Source organism: Opisthocomus hoazin, chromosome 1, assembly GCF_030867145.1.
Source record: "Opisthocomus hoazin isolate bOpiHoa1 chromosome 1, bOpiHoa1.hap1, whole genome shotgun sequence".
Taxonomy (NCBI): domain Eukaryota; kingdom Metazoa; phylum Chordata; class Aves; order Opisthocomiformes; family Opisthocomidae; genus Opisthocomus; species Opisthocomus hoazin.
The window spans coordinates 141,673,917-141,693,371 of NC_134414.1; the positions used below are offsets into that span (position 1 = coordinate 141,673,917).

Below are 19,455 nucleotides of genomic sequence, written 5' to 3' on the forward strand. Positions count from 1 at the left end.
TATTACATAAAACCCATGACAGAGGCTGCTGAGAAAGTGTTGTCTTTGCTCAAGGCCACTGCCATTTGTGGCTGCAAGCCTAGCTTTGGGAAACCTGAGCAGAAGGCAAACGTCGAGTGCCAGTCTGAAACAAAAACTCTGTCCTGTGAAACACACCAGCTGTCTGACACACTTCTGGTGTTTGAGAGACTTTAAGGTGCCCTGGCTTGTTTGGTGCCTTGATTTCAAGCTGTGCTGTTGCCCTGTGTCTGAGGCACTTAGGCATTGCTAGGAACTGGATGAAACTCTCTCAAGCAACTGGATAATGAAACGGAGGGTAAAGCAATACTTAGTTTAAAACTGCTTGAGGACCAAAATCTTGTTATGTGGCATGGACATCAGTAACTCTTTAGGAGGGTGTTCCCATTTTTAATTGGAGGCTAAGGACTGAACTTGGCTGACAGGTAGATTGTAGTGGTGAAACTGCTGATACTCCTCGCATGAAGCTCAGCAACCACAATGACCTGGTGGTGTTGGGTTTGCATAGCAGAGAAAGTGCTTTACAGTTTGCCTGTCCGAGTGCTGCGTGTTGCAGAGAGAAGAATGGGACACTGTCTACGCTCTGGTCTTTGCTCTGTCTATTCCTCACTGCTGCTCGTGGATGAGTTTGTCAGCTCTGGAGCTCCTGGTGAGCTCTGCTCACAAAGAAAACATCCTCTTTCTCTATCAGATCTCCTTAAGTAGGCCCTTGTCGTGGTTTGTCCTGGCAGCTAGGACCCCACAGCTGTTTGCTCAGCCCTCCCCTTCCCCCCAGCAGGTTGGGGAGAAGAAAAGGACAAAAGGGGAAACTCATGTGTTGAGATACAGACAGTTTAATAAGGCAACAAAGGAAGTACTACTAATAATGCTAATAGCAATGAATACGCAAAACAAACTATATATAACTCAATTTTCTCAGTGCCAGATCACTGATCTGCAGTCAGTCCCTGAGCAGCAATCGTAGGATGCCAAATGTGAATTTGAGAATTTCACAAAAGTTATGCAAAAAAACCCCCTGAACTCCTGGAAAAGGAGCAGAGCTCATAGCTTCCTGCCCCCTGGCCAGCCCCTGTTCCTAAACTGAGCATGATGTCCATGGTATGGAATATTTCCACTGGCCATCTTGGCTATCTGCCTGGCTGTGCTCCCTCCCAGCTGCTGCACACCTGCTCATCAGCTGAATGTGGGAGACTGGGAAAAGTCCTTGATTTCACAGCAATAACTGAAAATGTCAGTTATCAACATTCTTCTTGTATTATATCCAAAACACAGCAGCTACTGGGAGGAAAACTGACTCTGTAGCAGTCAAAACCAGGACAGCCCTAATGTATTTTTTTTAACTTCCTTTAATTTTTAGGAGATTAGGTTAGCACATTCCTGCTCCTAACCCTGAAGAGTGAGGTACGTGTTTTGACTTGTAGTGTCTAGCCAGCAGGCTGGGTTAAGATGCCACAGGATCATCCTTCAGCACTGCAGATCTTGTAGTTACTGGTCGTCCACGGCATCTTCCTTCCCGTTTCCCTGACTAGCATGGAGTTACGCTTGCACAGCCTTTGCTTTTCTTTGCAACAGCAAAAGAAATAACTGAGGCTCAAAGGGTTTCTTTGGTTCCCTCTGCACCTGTCTTATTCCAACCTGGAACACGGGCAAAAATGGCCTTCCTGAAGCCTTCCTTGTAAGTTTTTACTGACATTTCTCACCTCAGTGAGGCTCTTCAGCTTTCATTCTGCCCTTGCCTTCCTTACCCGAAAGCTCTTCCAAAGAACAGGAAACCCCTCCTGAGAAATATGTGCCCCACTTCAAAATGTTCATTTTTCAGTAAGCCTTTGATTTTTTTGTCTCTTCCTAAAACTGGCAGCAGCATGTTGTAGGCTTGTATGTGATCTTTGCAGTGGTACTTGTGCTGGTCTTCATTATAACTTTGGTTTCTGGTAAGTTTATCTGTTGACTAGTCAGAATAGGAGATGTTGAGCTTTTGATAAGTAAATATCCTACAGACAAGTGTTGTAAGCATTAGGTCAATGTGTTCTAACTCAGTGGCTGAGATGCACTGATAGATAGAATAGAGTCATGGAATCATTAAGGTTGGAAAAGACCTCTAAGATCATCAAGTCCAACCATCAACCCAACACCACCATGCCTGATAAACCACATCCTGAAGTGCCACATCTACACATTTTTGGGTTTTTATCCCTGCCTATTTATTTGAATTTTGTCCATATTAACCTAGTTACGTTATCCCCTCCCACTTCTTTGATTAGTAGGCTGTGATGTTTTGGTTTTCTTTAGAAACAATAGCTCCAATAACACTTTTAGTTTGTTCAAGCAGGTGCTTGTTGTTTGTAATATATTTTTTTAATTGGTATCAGACCTCATCTGCTAACACGTAGCTATAGGCAGACAGCTGTCTCCTGTTTGAGTGTGCAAGGCTCTATACTTCCATGCAGGCTGGGGTAAGACAGATTCAAAACAGAGCAATAAATTAACTCATTTTGGGGGTGAGAGGGAGTGGCAGGAAAAAAATGCTTGTGTACAATTTACTGACCTGCTTCAGAACTGGGATTCCACAAGTCTGCCTTGTCAGAAAAAGCACCTGTTGCAATTTTGCCATATTATCCTTAGTGCCTTCTGGTGTAACAACAAATGATCTAATGTGCTCAAAATGAGCTGGATTCAATTTTTTTTTATCCTGAACACTGTGGGAAAGAAAAAGCCATGCTCATGAAGCAAAAAAGCATGGATAGAGTATATTGTGGGAGGCAAGCTGCTGTTTGCCTAGCCTGTAATTTAATGAGTTGCATATGATGATTCATTTAAAAAATTGTTTACTGTGTTCCTGCACGTAGTATTGGAAAACCGAAGACACCGATTGCCCTGCATCCATTAGAGTGTTGTGTTTTTTGAGCCTCCAACAACTGAATTTTCAAAAATCATCTAACACTTTTCGCTGCTGAAATAGCCATTCTCAGATGTATTTCTTAAGGTATCTTTGGTGGCGAGAACATTGTAGGGAAATTATTCATTCTGCCATTCTTTAAAAAAGGTGAAGCCTCACCTTGGGGCAACGGAAAGGGACTGTGGCTGGAGTTCTGCTTGCTTCCTTCTCTTGTGCTGCAGTTCTCTAGCTCGTGTCTCAGGAGTGGTGCCAGCGTGGGCTTTTTCCAAGACTGGAATGATGAAATGTTCCCCCCCATGTTGAGCAATCGCTGAAGGTTTTCTTCTAGATGTCAGGTGAGCTGTCTTTACTGAACTTGGGAAAGAATGCCGTTGTTTGATACAGAGCTGTGGCCGCACTGGCTCCCAGCAGGCACGCTGTGGCATCGGAACGCATCTGGGGAAGGGAGGTGGCTGCAGGCAGCAAGATCAGCCATACCTTTTCTCATACACTCACTGAAACAGAATCTGTTTTATTTTGCAGCACGCTTTAATATGTGGAAGCTAAACAATTTTGTTTGAATTAGTCTGCTCAGTCCACTGTCAGCAGTGTGAAATTCAGCTGCATCGCAAACAAAAGTGGGATGGGCAAAAGCGTGACCCACGGCTCCACCAGGTATGCGCACATGGTGTCAAACTGCTGTGTGCTGCACGCGGTTCTCCCAGCACACCTCGGTGCTCTGGAAGGTGAAGTTTTGCAGGAGGTCCTCTGCTGACATTATACAGAACTTATTTTTCTGCTTTTTAAACAATAACAGGCATTTGTTCATTGGCACTGGCTTAGGGGTGTGTGTGGGAGAGTATACAGGTGTTCCTAGGACAATAATGAGATGGCTTTGTTTGTGCACCAAGTTAAATGACTCCCTGTGAGACAACGCCTGCTGTGACAGTCACAGAATCACAGAATGTTCGGGGTTGGAAGGGACCTCTGTGGGTCATCCAGTCCAACCACCCTGGCAAAGCAGGGTCACCTAGAGAAGGCTGCACAGGACCTTGTCCAGGCAGGTCTTGAATATCTCCAGAGAAGGAGACTCCACAACCTCCCTGGGCAGCCTGTTCCAGTGCTCCGTCACCCTCAGAGGGAAGAAGTTCTTCCTCATGTTTAGCTGGAACTTCCTCTGCTTCACTTTGTGCCCATTGCCCCTTGTCCTGTCTCTGGGCACCACTGAAAAGAGTCTGGCCCCATCCTCCTGACACCCACCCTTCAGATATTTATAAGCATTTATAAGATCCCCTCTCAGCCTTCTCTTCTTCAGGTTAAACAAGCCCAGCTCCCTCAGCCTTTCCTCATAGGAGAGATGCTCCAGTCCCCTCACCATCCTCGTAGCCCTCCACTGGACTCTCTCCAGTAGCTCCTCATCTTTCTTGAACTGGGGAGCCCAGAACTGGACACAGTACTCCAGATGGGGCCTCACCAGGGCAGAGCAGAGGTGAAGGAGAACCTCCCTCCACCTGCTGCCCACAGTCCTCTTGATGCACCCCAGGATCCCATTGGCCTTCTTGGCAGCCAGGGCACACTGCTGGCTCATGGTCAACCTGTCATCCACCAGCACACCCAGGTCCCTCTCCGCAGAGCTGCTCTCCAGCAGGTCCAACCCAAGCCTGTACTGGTGCACGGGGTTTTTCCTTTCCAGGTGCAGGACCCTGCACTTGCCCTTCTTGAACTTCATCAGGTTCCTCTGCACCCAACTCTCCAGCCTGTCCAGGTCACGCTGAATGGCAGCACAGCCTTCTGGTGTATCCACCACTCCTCCCAGTTTTGTGTCATCAGCAAACTTGCTGAGGGTACACTCTGTCCCTTCATCCAGGTCATTGATGAAGAAGTTGAACAAGACTGCTTCTGGACACCCACTGCTGAATGGTGTTCCCACCACATCTCGTTGCTTTTTGTCCATTTTTTTGTCTCTGGTGGCAGCGTGTAGCTTGATTCTGCTTCCAGAACTGAAAGGTCACCAACAGTATGATGTTGGAAAGGCTGGTAAAGAAGTTGTCTGACCTTAAAACTTACTGCTCTACCATGTGCCTTCACTTTCAGCCTAGGATTTGTTTTGCTCTCCTGTCTCCTCTTCCCGCTGTCATAGTATACAACCTGTCCTACTGTCACTAGCACTAGTGTTTTGTTAGCCAACTTAACCACCTGTCATCATGAGCCGGTGTAAATCTTCTTTTGGGTATCTACAAAGGGATCCTAGTAAATGTGATTCTGCCTGAAAACAGTGCCATGAGTTCTGTGTTGTACCATAATCTTCTAATCCACTGCCTTTGTTAAAGCTAAAGCTCTTTAAAGCTTTTAGTTGTACAAACCAGCCACATTTAGTCTCCAGCTGCCCTTCAGTTTTACCTCAGTTGAGTAGCTGCTACATCTATTATGATTTAGCTTGACATTTATTACCGGTCTTTAAACTCAGAATTTGATATTGAAAACAAGTTTCTCTTCGGAGAAATCATGAGGAAGTGGAGAAAACATTACATTGCCAGCTGACGAATGTAATCCACTGACATTCTCATTTACACATCACAGAGCAGGAACCCAGAGCTTGAGTCAAGTCAAAGTGACTTTTTTTAATCTTCAAGAAAAACCCACAACTGTCACATCCTCTCTGTATCAAAATATGTTTGATCTAAAACTCAGAGCCCAGGGGGCTGCTTTTTGTTTATTCTTGCTGCTCCTCTGTATTAGTAAACAGTTCCAGTTGCTCATTTGAAAGAGGAATAACTGCCTGTGTAGAAGTTACTGTTTGTTTTCCAAGAGAAAACAAAGACTTTACAGGAGATTTTTTTTCTTTTGGTGTATAGTAACCTGAATAAAAGCACTAGAAATGGGTCTGCCTGCCTTAAAGCACAAAAATGAGCTGAGTAAATAGGAAGTAAAGACATCATTTTGCTATGTGTTACTAACAAGGCTCATTTTGGGTTTGGTACCTTGCTGTAATCATGAAGGCATCCATGTTTTCAGTCAACTTTATTGATAAAATACTGTACAGTACACAATTCTAGCCATAAATTCTTTTCAAGCCATCTGCATTACAAAAATAACAGGTATGCAATGAAAAATAGTCACTCCACACACTGTGAAGGTTCTTTAAAATCCTAAAGGTATCAGGTCAGGGGAATGACAGGGGAGACATATCAAGTGTGAAGATGAGGAGTAGATAAATTAAGTCACGTTTTTTTAATTTACAAAAATAAACACTAATCAAGCATTATTTCATAATAGAGCAACCTTAAAGAACTGCCACAGGCTAACAACCCTTCCTGCTATGCGACTCTGGAGATTGTATTTGAAAGACAAACCAGAAAGTCGGCCATGAAACCGCATTCAGCATTAAATGGATATAATGCCTCTGATGCCAGTCAATGGCTGAAAAGACACTTCAAAAAATAATAACTTAAAAGAAATTTTTGGGTTCAGTTGATTAAGTTTGCAACAACAAAACTCACGCCACTAAAAAAAGATGTTGCTTCTGCCAAATCACCAGCTTGCAAGCCACAGTAGAAATGCAAAAACTAAGTTATAGAAGCATTCCCAAAGTTTTACAGGTAATAATAGCAGACAAGTAGAATTTGTGTTTGAGCTAAAATGTTCCCCAAAAAATTCCCACCAGATGTTTAGTAAATTTGGAAATGGGTTAAAACTTTTTTCTATGCACATGAATGTCTTCAATACATTCTTACACCTAGAAACAAGCTAAGATGTTCTGGAAAGAGAAGTAGCAGTTTCTCAATTTATAAAAACTGCTGTGAAAATTTGGAGAGCTTGATTGATCTGTCCTTTCTGAGCTCTTCAATTGCATTTCCTGCTATACGTATCAGTTAATTGAAAACTAGCTCTTATTGTCTCTCCTAAACACTCCTCGTTCCCACCATGTCACTCTCTCCTCTTAAGAGCACTCCAGGAAGGAGAGCAGCAACTGACAGCAACAGAACAAAAATGTTTAGTTCCCTATAAACTACACCACTGGGAACTGAAAGTTCACCCTTAGAACCTGTGGTGCATTTACCCTGAGTGCAGGGAAGCTGTACGGAGTCCAAGGAAGTTGTATTTAGAACTGACACACTTCAAAGTGCTTAATTCTTTTTGCATTGTTGTAACTGAAAATCAAATTTAATTAAGAGTTGATTTCAGAATAGAGTTCAACTCATTTTACCAGGTGAGTTATTAAACAGCCAAAATATTCAGCTGTGAGTGGCATTTGAAGATCTACAGTTTTCTGCAGTTGAAAGCTTTCACTGCTTCTTTGAGTACGCATTCCAAGTAGAGAGTACATTAACATGCTGAACAAAAAGCGGTGATACACACCCACACGAGGAGTGTTCTTGCTGCCTTGACCAAGCAGCAGTAATTCATATTTGGCTTTTCTTTATTTCTGCACCTTTTTACTACAAGCCTGTCTCAGGTAGTAGTTCTGTCATAGCTGCCTACGATATCAGCTGCGCTTTGATCTAGAAAAGCCAATTCCTTTTCACTTCTGCAAGTATTTCAGGATTAAAAGCGAGCAGTCTATCTGTCAGTATAGCATACTGAAACTTTTCCTAGTGCAAATGTAACACTTACCTGAAACTTACCTAAAAACCTTCTTGACTAGTGCTTAAGAAAGAAAAAAAGATGTGCAGACTGACAGCTTTGCCACAGAGCTTCTCCCTCCTTCCCACAACCACCTTTCTGCTGCTGCTGTTCGGGTGCTTTCAAACTGCCATTTCCCGGGGAGGGAGTTTGGGCAGGCAACCAGAGAAGAAACAGATGGGACAACTGTGGCTGCTTATGTATCGAGAACTGAGCTTGGCTTTCTCTCATGAAAGTTTTACTGCTAAGGCAGAATTATACTATGCTAACTGAGTTCCAGAAAACAATAAAGTGGGAGCAGCTCTTTTCATGTCTTGAAAATACCATTAAGTATACAGTTTTTCAAGAATCTTGTTCAATTAAAAAAAAAAATTGAACAATTGCAGAAGCATTGCTTATGTTTAAACAATTGGCCTTATATTCGAACAGGATACTCTGTGGCTAAATAACAGAAATCCTTAAGTTTTATGCTGCCTACATACCCTTTCCATTAATCAGGTTTGCAAAATGACAGTTTATTAAAAACTCACTAAAAGGAAAAAATGTAATGTGGATCATGCACAAAGCATATTTATAAGTTACTACTTTTCAGCCAGAGATCAGACTTTAAATCTTACCTTTATTATGTAATAGGTGCACTGAAACTTTGTATGAGCAATAATTTATATAAATTATGTGAAATCTTGCCTTTTATCTGTAAAATCACTTCATATAAAAATAATTCCTAATTCAGTAAGTACATTAATCCATTTCCTACTGAAGTTAGATCTATGGCAATTAATCTGTCACTAAGGTTTTTGTCGAATACCAATTTTAATTTATTTTATGCAGTATAAAAGCTGCTAAACTGGAGTTTCAGATGCTTTAGCGTGCTGGTGCCCTATTCAGTAACAAGTGCTTGACAAGTGACCCCTGATGCTCTGTTTGTAAAGTGTGCAACTGAAGCTTGTTGACTTCCACTGTCTTCAGCTTTTCCTCAGGCTCAGATCACTGCTTGTTACTAATCCTGACAGAGACGTGCTCTCCGATGCATCCTCTTTCCTGAGGTTCAGAAATGATTCTCTAGTTATCTGGAGAATTTCTCTCAAGCCTTTGTTTTCTTGCTATAACCAGAGAAAGAAAAAGGCATTTAATAGAACTCTAGAAAGAAGTCAAGATAACTACATGAATAATCTCCTCTCTACTGCAAACATATGTATAAGGATTAAAATACTGATGTGCAATCAGTGCTATGTTATCTTCTAAAACTAAAAATACTAGGTTTCTGACCCTCTTGCTCTCTTGAATGGGCATTAAGCTTAAAAAAAAACCCCAAACCACAAAGATGGTTAAGAAAAGGGTAATTAAGTTCAAAAATCTCCCATTCTTTCCACACACCCTGTCCCATAACGAACTGCTTTGCCAGCACTTAATCAAAGAGCGATAGTGTTGATCCTCCAATACTAAGCAACGGAGAAATCCCCAAAGGCACAAAAATCATTATTTAAAAAAAAGTAATATTTAAAAGCCAAAGGTGTGGGTATTATTATTTGCATCCTAGTGTCTTGTTAGGATGAATTTTGTATCATTTCCTAGCTTTTTGCTACAGCCACAGAGACTTCAAAAAAGAGAAAGCTTAAGCCAGTATATAAATATGAATCACTGATTTCTGGTGATGTAGTATCACCTATGCAAGACCTGAGAGTAAGCCACAGTGGGGAAAACAGTGCTTGCAGTCCTCCAAGAAGGAAAGTGTAACAAAATAGCAGTGTGACTGATACAGTAACCCATAAGAGATACAGTAACTCCATGGAAATAATTATGATAACATTTACTCCCTCGCTGTTTGTGCCACTGCTGTTCCGATTTCATACTTACCTCAAGCTGAATGATCCGTTCCCGCTCTTTGCAGCCATGCTTCTCATCAATTTCAATGGCTTTTCTCATGACTGCTGCCATTTCTGTAATTTGGTCCACATGCACTTGCAGCTCCTAAGACATGCGAATTGAATGACAGCTTTAGTAATGTATTTTCTGCATTATTAAAAATAAGCGAAGCACTAAATGTGCATTTTTTACTGCTGTGCCACTTAATAAAAAGGTGAACACAGACTTGTATTTCAGAAAACAAGCTCTCTATAGCTTTACAGCATGAGCAGCCACTATTGTCCTGTTCGTTTAAATAAACCTGGTTTCCCACAGTGATCCCTGATCCCTTTTATTAGAATTTTATATTAAAGGCAATGCTTAAACGACTGTCTTCCGTAGCTTCTGCATCTTCCAAATGGCTACAAGTTAGCCACGTGCTTGCTCTGACAAGAGCATCCTGTGTTACAGGAACTGTTGTGTATCATTTTGGATATGCAGAAAGACCAAACTCATCTAAGAGCAGCAGGGTATGTGACATTCTTTCTATTTGTTTGAAACCTGATCCCAGGTTTGGTTCAGCCAGTACCAGCCCGTGGGTAGGCATTTATCTCTTAAAAAGACCAGGTGAAGCTGTCATCCTTTGCTCTTTTTTAGGTACTTCCGCATGAATCCACTTCAAATTCCAGCTTATCTGCGATCTGGAATTCAGAGGTGCTTGTTCTTGCTGAATTGTAAGAAAAGCTTCTGTGTCCTGACTGATCTCTTTGTCTGTTCATTAATGCTAGTAGGGTACTTTCCTATTATAAATAGATAACTACCACATCACACTGAAAGATTCAAGAAGAAGGAAAAAAAGAGGAGTAGCTTGGTTTGCTCTTGTTCCACTGCTAGGAGTGGGATGGTAGGAGCCATTCCCACAGGCGTAACAACCTTTGCAAGGAAGCTAGATTTTTTTATAATCTTCACTGTTTGCAGATAAGCGACCTCTTACCTGGACCTTGCTGGTTCAGGTGATGGTTTATCTTCTCACTGGCCAACCTACCAGCAGGAAACGCTTAAAGGGTCACTACTTCTTTTCCCCTGCAGATCTAGATTAAAAAGCCTACGCCTTTGGCATTTGTTGCTGTTCAGTATTTCCAGATGCTTTTATTTTTCATTGTCCTTTCCTCAATGTGTCTTTTATTCCACCTCTGCTACCATGCTAGCCTACCCATGAAGCAGAACAGTAGGACTGAAATGAAGAACAGTACAGACTGAAGTTAAATCCCATTTTTAAATCATGAGTTTGACTGGAGGTCCGTACATCTAGCAGACATCAGCTTGCCTTTAAACTACCAGACAGGATTACACTACCTGAAAACTGCCTCACTTGGAATCATAAACTTTCTCTGACCAAAACAAATACACTTTACTAAAATGAACATCAGCCCTTTCCATCCTTTCCTCTCTGCCATTCCAATTACCAAAGATATAGTTTAGCTGTTTACTCATTAAATGCCAACTCACAGTGGTGGGACAGGGGTAGAACTTGCTGTAAATCTTTATTTTCTTCTCGGTTTCCAGTGAAGGTGATAACATGAAACACATTTTCAGCAAAAAAACCTAAATTTATCTTGAAAGGCAGCTGTGATCAGTGATAAAAGTTGGAAGGATGTACCATTGAGAAGGACTGGGAAGGAGTTAGTGGGTTTCAGAGATACTGCTGTCCTCCCTACTTCCTATTTTTCCTGCTTACCTGGCCTCTTGATCAATATGATTCAGGGCCTGTTCCAAGGTCACTAATGTTAGATCAGACGCTAACACAAAACTGTAAGGCTCTACCCTGTGTAAAACTTAGCTGCTGTAATACCAAAGAATGCAATGAAAGTGTTTCTTTACAAAGACAACCTCAAACATGCATGAATGCCTTTGTATCTGTCTCCTTTTTGTTTGCCATACATTGTTGTTTATGTCTGGAGAGGAAGAAGGAAAAAAGCGACACACATTTTTAGGCCTTGTTTCAGCCGAGCAAAATCAAACAGCGCACTTAGATCAGGGTCACCACTACAAAAACACACTTTTCTCTTGCATACAACACTGCTAAAAGAAATTTTTTTTCTATTTAAAGGAGTGCTTGTTGATCTGCAGAAATCAATGATTTTGTAATGATCTTTAATTTAATTTAATAATAGGCACTGAAGTTAATAGCTGGCACTTGAGGGAACAGCAGTTCCTGGTAACAGTGAGATTAGTTCCTTAGGTATGACAGATTGTTTAATTAACAAGAGAGAAGTATTTAAAAACTGCTTCAAGATTGTTCAATCTTACTGAATGTGAAGGCTGACCAGAGGAATAAATAATGAAATTCCAGAAATCCTAAGTGTCAGTTTAAGGGTGATAAAACCTTTTCATCAGGTATTCTTGTGGGATCAGATTTAACCAAAATGTTGAAAATATTGTTTGGTAACTTTTTTTTTTTTTTACGCTAAGCTTTTAATCCATAGAAGTGTTCCTAAATGAAATTTCAAAGTCCATTTCAGGATGGATATAATTTTACCCTCATCTTAGTACTCCTGAGGCTCCAACATACATTACACTATATGCTAAGGTAACTTCTTTTTTAAAAGATATTTACCTGTCATTTTTTACGAGTTTATGTTATAGTTCTAATACAGTAAATTTTTTCATAACAATCTAAGTAGTCCCATTGATTTCAATGGCACTAATTACATACATGTGATTTTATAAGGAGGGATGAAAGCATCAAATTCTTAAACTTTGTTTTCCCAGTATGCAGACCCTAACTCTGCTTTGCAGCTTTAGCTTGTTGAGGCCAAAGATTATTTAACACTTAAAACTAATGTTTGTCTACGCAGCTACTCTGCGCTCTGATGATTACGTTTCATTTAAAACGTAATACACCACTTTGTTAGAAAGCTCCTGCTTAGACCTGTTAGTGACCTAGAATAATGAATTTTCCTGAAAATACATAAAAAAGCCTAAACTATATATTAATGCTATAAAAACAGATATTAATCTCATATGAAGCTGCTGAATGTTCATACGTACCTCACGACAGTTTACAAAAATGTTGCTTAATGGCACTTTGCTTTTCTAGTTTTCAAAAGCTGTACGATGAAGCACACCTAATACCAGCAACTTTCACTGGCATTCAAGCCTCTCGCGCTGAGCTGCATTCTAGTCAGCAATCCTGATCAGTACTGAAACAAGCACCAAGGGTTGAAGCAGCAAAGCAGAGAAGTGTAGGTTCAGTGACTCAACATGCAAAAGGGCTTTAAAAATATTTTCAAAAAAATTATGATAGAGGAAAAAAAAAATGAGTATTGAATTTAAAAAAGCTTACTCCTTCTACTATCCCCAGTAAGCACAGGTTTATTAATTATTTATTGGAGTCACAACTGTAAGTTAAACCAGTCTGCATATTACCGAGACCTGCGGGCATCTGGAAGCATAATATGGCAGTTGCCTTAAAGACCAAAGCAAAAGTAAATTAAGTAGATACAGTAATGAAATGCTACTTGTTAAAAGCTTAAATAAATGAGAAGCTCGACTGATGAAGTTTCCTGCTCGAGTTTCATGGACTAGATTATAAAAATTAGGACTTGTTAGTACAATGATATAAAAACTGAGACGAACTAAGCTTTGCACTGATCCACTATAAACTAAAGTGTTAACTAAAAAAACAAAAGGTAAAAACCCAATGAAGTTATTACCTTGGAATGTTGCTCTTTCAACTTCATTATTATACTTGGATCATCCTTTTTGCTCGCCATTAGCAACCTAAACATCTGTTCTCTGTACTTGCTCATTATGAGTTCCAAAGCAGACTGATGTTCTTCAAGAGATGTGCGCAGTTCTGTCAACATAATTTTAAATTCAGTTAAAAGTTTAGCAGAGAAGAACTGAAACAAAATGCAGAAGTACTTCAGCTTGAGAAAACCAAAATAAGCCTTTAATTGAGTTTCCCCTCTGTTTGCAGCTCGCACCATAAAATCTACATAGGCTCTGCAAACGTCTTCAGTGGTGACTGCGCTGGGAAAATTCTTCTTCAGTCAGAAACAGAAGGTCTTTTGTTAACGTGACTTCATATTCAGTCCCTTTAGCTGGCATAAGCCATCTTGAGTGTAGCTGGGGAGCTTTATGCTAGCCACTATAAGCAACACTGTACAAAAGCTAGAAAGAAGTTCACAGATCTATTTTAATCTGCAGCTTGGTAAAACAGGAGTTAAAAATGCTTGTGTTCTAAATATACCAAGTCAAAAGACAAATAACTCCTGAGATAAGATGAGATTCATACAAATAGAGATCACTGAATCCTTTGCTGAATGTAACTGTTAGAATACCTCAAGTATTCCAGGAGGAACAGTATATTCCTAGTGTACAGTAGTCCAGAATGAATTATACTACTACACTTACACTACAGCCTGTCCTTACTGCTCCTAAATTAGTTATTTTTAGCAGTGGGAAAACACATTTCCAAACAGATACCTATACTGCAGAATTAAGTTCTATTTATCGCCTCACTTCTGCTGAATATTATATAAGGACTGAAAAATTAATTTTCCACACCTCTTTTTGTCAATGTTTGGGCATTAGGACTCTTACTAGATTGCATTATGATCAGTTAAACTGACATTTAGATTAGAAGAAAAAAAATTCTTCAACAACAATTTTTTGAGAATAAATAAACCGTAAAAGTCTCTCTGATTCCAGTGGTGCCGGCTAGAACTTGAAAAGGATAGAATATTCACATTTTACCTTTATTTTCCTGTTGCAGTTCCCTAATCTGCCTGTTTTCTTGTTGGATACCCATCACTAACGTAGATCGAGGGCGATGTCTTGCTACTTCATTGAGGTCTTGAATTTCTTCTTGGTACTAGTTATTAAAAAACACAACCACAACACATTTGAGTAACCGAAGGCAAGCACTACTCAGCAAGTCACAAAGGACCAGTTCTACTGTCCGTAAAAGTCCGTAACCAGCAAGATAATGCTTGTTTTTAAATAATAACAAACAAACAAACACACTTCTGAAGGTGTCGCCCACATACCGCCCTTTAGAGACACAAAAGTAACACCTTTGTTTTAAAACAAGTTTCACACCTCAGATGTGTGTAGTGGTTATTATTTAACCTTCAATTAAGGCAGGTCAAATTCACCACCAAGTAATTTAAAACTGATATATGTATGGTGAAGAAAAACCATGAGGTATTAACCTGTAGATATTTACTGGGGCTTCCCAATACCTTACACCACAAGGCTGTGTGGATACAAGTCACATCGACCTGAATGAATGGATCCTGACTCTCAACAAAGGAGTAAATGTAATACTCTTGATTTGAAGTCATGGAGCCCCTGCACAACTACAGGGATGAAGCCCATGTAGGGCTTTATTATTTTACAGGCCCGTTAACACCTCCTGTGTTCTATTAAAATGACAGGATGAACTCACATATGGAAAGTCAGCAGACACCTTTTTATTCTTCCAGAAGCTCTCTAGTGAAAGTCACACCCAATTTAACAACATTATCTTGGACAGTTTAACATCAGAATGGAAATGATCACGAATAAGCTTAAGAGGCTACTTTGAAACAAAAGGAGACTGTGAAAAGATAATGTATTCTGAACAGAAGAAAGCATAACAGGGCCTCTGTATGATTAAATGTGCATCTTGAAATTAATAAAACAAACAGTATTTCACAGAAGAGCAAAACACAAGACACCACACAATGGTTTGTCAGATGCCAACCTCATTTCTACCAGGGTTCTTCAAATAAATGCTCGTTTTCAATATTTAAGCCACCGTAACAGAGAAAACTTCTTCACAGGATCAAACTAAATATATAAACAACCTATTTTTAGATCATAGTCATGCCTATAATGAAAATATTTAGTATGGTATTAAAGGATTAACCAAATAACATACTGACCCTACATTGTATAATAGCACACAAAAAATATTTTAAATTATGTGTTTCCAAGTCGTTCTTTTAACAAACCTGTTTCATTGCTTCAACCCGCTTGTTAAGAGCTGTAGTCTGTTCAATAAGAGCTTCTGCTGCGTTGTCATGTTCCCTGAGCCGTTCCACCAGCGCTTTCGCATCTGCTAAGGCTTTTTCAATTGTGCAACTCATTTCTAGAGATTAGAAATGTATTATTTTCACACCACCACCCGTTTAGTACACAGAGAATAGCTATCTGTGATATATATATAAAATTTATTTTTTTTAGTCTAAAGCAGCTGAATAGAATCTTCCCCTCAGAAACATCCACACATTTTGTCATCTTCTAGGAGTAGGAAAAATTTATACATCTTAAAAATACCCTAAAGCCTGCCCTGCCTTTTCCTCCATCTTAATTGCTGTTGAGACTGTATAGCAGAGCAAGCAAATGAAAGTAAACTTAGTATATTGATACTCTCCTCACAACACAAAGTGCACAAGGAGGACTATTGAACATATGGAAATTGAGCAGTGCATGTCCTTCTGCAAGTAGTAGAGAAAAAAAAATATTCTATTAACCATTTCAGTTTTCAATACTACCTTTTTTTTTTTTAAGATGCCCTCCTACCAGTGACATATACTTCAAGATTTTCGAGAAGTACAAATCCAGCGCAAATCAGAATGCCAAAGGACTACAGCGGGCTGGAAGACTTTGATGAATTAAATCAGCAGATGGAACAGCGCAAACTGACAGAGTAGAGGAAATTACTTGAGGAAAATTCAGAAAACTAAAGGCTTGGTTTTTTCCTCATGTCTATAAATGAACACAAACATCAGTGCATGGAATGGAACTGTAAAATTTTTCACAGTATGGAGAAAGACAGCAACTTAGCTAAGAAAAAGAACTGACTGCATAGCTGAAATACCAGCCTTCTAATTGCAGTAGCTGTTAGCAGAAATTACGTATTGCTGGAATTGCTAAGCTTTCCAAATGCTTATACTTACTAGCATTTCCAAAACACTGGCCTTTACATCGAATTTTTTCACACTCATGCTGGATAGATTAAGTTTCAAGATCACGATTTTCAGCTTAAAGTTTTATTTTCTTTTTAAGAAACCTTGCACTTTTTCTGCTAAAAAGGAAATCTACTTCTTGAACAGTTCTTCAGCAATCAGACAGCAACTATTGAGGTTTACTTAAAGTTATAGGTCTTCTTTAAAAAAGACTTGATATTTGTTTCAGGAAACTTTACAAGGTATTGAAAGATCAACTAAATCCATTTCTTAGTCAGCCCGTTTGCTAAAGGAGAAATTTCTGTAAGGATAAAAGGTCAGTGAGCCTCTCCTGAGCTACAGGAAAAAAAATTTGCTCCAAGTTGATTTTCTGACTTTCTTGGGCACCCTGACAAATCATAGCCTAGGATCTTTAAGCTGAGCTTAAAGAAATCCTCACATTTTCCCCAACTCACCTTTTCCCACTGCCCCGGGAAAGTAGCAGAAATAAGGATATTTCAGCCACCAGAAGGTCCACCATTCCCCTCAAAAGGTTTACAAACACAGCAGGAATATCCTACCCGCAGGCATTAAAGCGGGGGAAAACTAAGCAGACAGCAGCAGTTTAGAATGTTCTCTCTGCAGAGCTCTCAGACACCCCAGAGCATGCTGCAAGGTCTAACCTTTTTTCAATCTGGTAATTTCATTAGCTGCTCCCTCTGGTCTGAGTAGGACATGTAATATAAAAGCACTCAGTTTTTCTGTGTCGAAGGGTCTTTTAGGGGCTCTGCCATCACAGAAAAGTTAAGCCTTGTTTACTGGTAAAGGAGCTTCAGAAAGTGAGTTTTGCACAGCACAGAGCACAACTGTTTTAACCTGTGTTTTCTGTGGTTTGCGTGTTGCAAGAAAGAGTCAGCATTTTGGCACATTCGAATTTCCTGTAGCTATTCATAACGTTAATCCCCTGTTGTTTATGAGCTAGAGTTTTCATTTTAACTTCCATATGCTCCATGTACGTATTTGAGTTATGAAGTCAAGTTCTTCAGCAGACTGGTGTGTTATCACAGGTGGTTAATTTATTCACTCCGGTTTAGCAGTCTGAGCTCCTCTTAATACTATGTACAAAGAATCATACTGCATTGTTTTTAAGGATCTGCTTTTCTTGCTTCTCATTTCTCCTTCGAATTCTGGTCTCCCATTCTTACTGGACTACAAAAATATCACAGACAAAAGATGACCTTCCACACTGGCTGGCTAAACTGTAACAGAAATTGATTTAATCAGATCCGTATTCAAGGAGAATTTGAAGACCAGTCTTTAACTAAAGTCATAGATTGTGAATTCTCTAGCCAGTATAAACAAAGACTCTCAGGCCTTTCCATGAGCTTGGAATACATTTAGAAGTTAACATCTCTGATAATTTGTACGCATCGATATAATTTTTTAAATGCAGTCCGTATTCACCCTTTCATGCGCTTTCTCATTTTGACCCAACCCAGCCACAAAAGATAAAAAGAAACTTGTCTGTAGCAAAGCCATCGGTGTTCTTTTCACTGCAAACGAGCTGGGGAATACACGTGTGCGCCTTGCGTGGAATGCGGCCACGCAAACCCAGCAGCGACTGCCCACCCTCACTGCACAGCAGCTTTGGCGGGCCAGAGGCCATCTCCTGTTTTCTGGCAGGATTTGTACCTCAAAAAGGAGAATCGTTATTTGTATCATGGTAATATATATTTATAGTGGCTCCAAATCTTGACCAGGATTCCTTTGTGCAAGACACTGGCCCTAATCCCTGAAATTTAAAATTCCTTATATCTATATTCCCTATAGTTGCTCATCTGGCTGCCTACAGAAAACAAGACTTTTGTCTTATCCTAGAATAGATCTAAATCTGTGAGTTAGCCTGGACGTTTAGGGAAAAAACCCCAACCAATTCATCAAATATATTTGACTCAAACCAATCCTTATTGTATATTGGTTTTTTCGCAAGCATGAGGACTACCGTAGCTAAACTCCATGATTGCTGAACCCTACCCTGGAAGGGCTGCCAATGCATTCACAGAATCACAGAATGTTCAGGGTTGGAAGGGACCTGTGTGGGTCACCCAGTCCAACCCCCCTGCCGAAGCAGGGTCACCTACAGCAGGCTGCACAGGACCTTGTCCAGGCGGGTCTTGAATATCTCCAGAGAAGGAGACCCCACAACCTCCCTGGGCAGCCTGTTCCAGGGCTCCGTCACTCTCAGAGTGAAGAAGTTCTTCCTCATGTTCAGACAGAACTTGCTGTGCTTCAGTTTGTGCCCGTTGCCCCTTGTCCTGTCGCTGGGCACCACTGAAAAGAGTCTGGCCCCGTCCTCCTGACACCCACCCTTCAGATGTTTATAGGCATTGATAAGGCCCCGTCTCAGCCTTCTCTTCTTCAGGCTGAACAAGCCCAGCTCCCTCACTCTGCGACCCCGCCAACAGCGTCAGCAGGCAGCGAGGGCAACAGCGCAGACGGCCCAGCGATGCTGCTCCTGCACCTTCATTTCCCGTCACTTCCTGCCATTTGCTAATTGCTTCCATTATCAAATTGGGCCGCCCTCAGAAAAAAACAAAACAAAACAACACCAAAGAATAAAGATTTTTGCGCAGCTACAGCCTTCCTCTAGTTTTCTGTCTCTTCTTTTATGTCCTTAACGAAAACCGCTTCTTCCCGCAACTCCACGCTTCGGTTCCCCCTCCCCCCACCCCCGTTACCGGTTTTGCGGCGCGGAACGGCGGGATTGGGCTGGGCGCCCTCCGCCTCCGCGGGCTCCAGAACGCACCAAGACCCGCCGCCGCCGCAGCCCAGCTACACGCGGAGCGGGGGGGACGGAACACACACACGACTTCTCCTCCGCCTCCCCCGCGCCCCCACACCGGTCCGTCGGGCTCCCAACGGCCACAGCACCCCCTCCCCCCCGCTCCCCGCCTAGGTCCACTCACTCATGACCGGAGGCTCCGACAGCGCCGGGGGTGAAACCCCGACCGGCCCGGCCCGGCCCGGCCCGGCCCGCTGTCAAATGGCGGCGGGCCGCACGGGGAGGCGCGTCCCCGCCGGTGGGCGGGGTGGGGCGGGGTGAGGCGAGCTCGACCGCGCTACCTGCCCGCGGCACCGGGCGAGCGCCCGCCGCTC

At 41.3% G+C, this 19,455-nt stretch overlaps 1 protein-coding gene across 1 annotated transcript; it reads right to left on the reverse strand.

Annotated features, from left to right (window-relative positions):
- Window positions 1–5,897: 5,897 nt before the first annotated feature.
- FGFR1OP2 (FGFR1 oncogene partner 2) lies at window positions 5,898–19,438 on the reverse strand. The gene is made up of 6 exons (XM_075439295.1): window positions 19,266–19,438; window positions 15,364–15,500; window positions 14,123–14,240; window positions 13,078–13,220; window positions 9,374–9,487; window positions 5,898–8,619 (listed from the first exon to the last, which is right to left on the reverse strand). Exons 1-6 carry the CDS (start codon window positions 19,267–19,269, stop codon window positions 8,482–8,484), a joined length of 654 nt encoding a protein of 217 aa, XP_075295410.1. The 5' UTR covers window positions 19,270–19,438; the 3' UTR covers window positions 5,898–8,481.
- Between the last annotated feature and the right edge of the window lie 17 nt (window positions 19,439–19,455).

What these genes read in the sequence shown, in the direction of transcription:
- FGFR1OP2 (XM_075439295.1), bottom strand. An exon ending in GGGTTGAAGCAATGAAACAG is followed by an intron (nt 14,241 to 15,363) that starts GTTTGTTAAAAG and finishes TTTAATAACTAG; the next exon opens with TACCAAGAAGAAATTCAAGA. An exon ending in ACTGCAACAGGAAAATAAAG is followed by an intron (nt 13,221 to 14,122) that starts GTAAAATGTGAA and finishes TTATGTTGACAG; the next exon opens with AACTGCGCACATCTCTTGAA.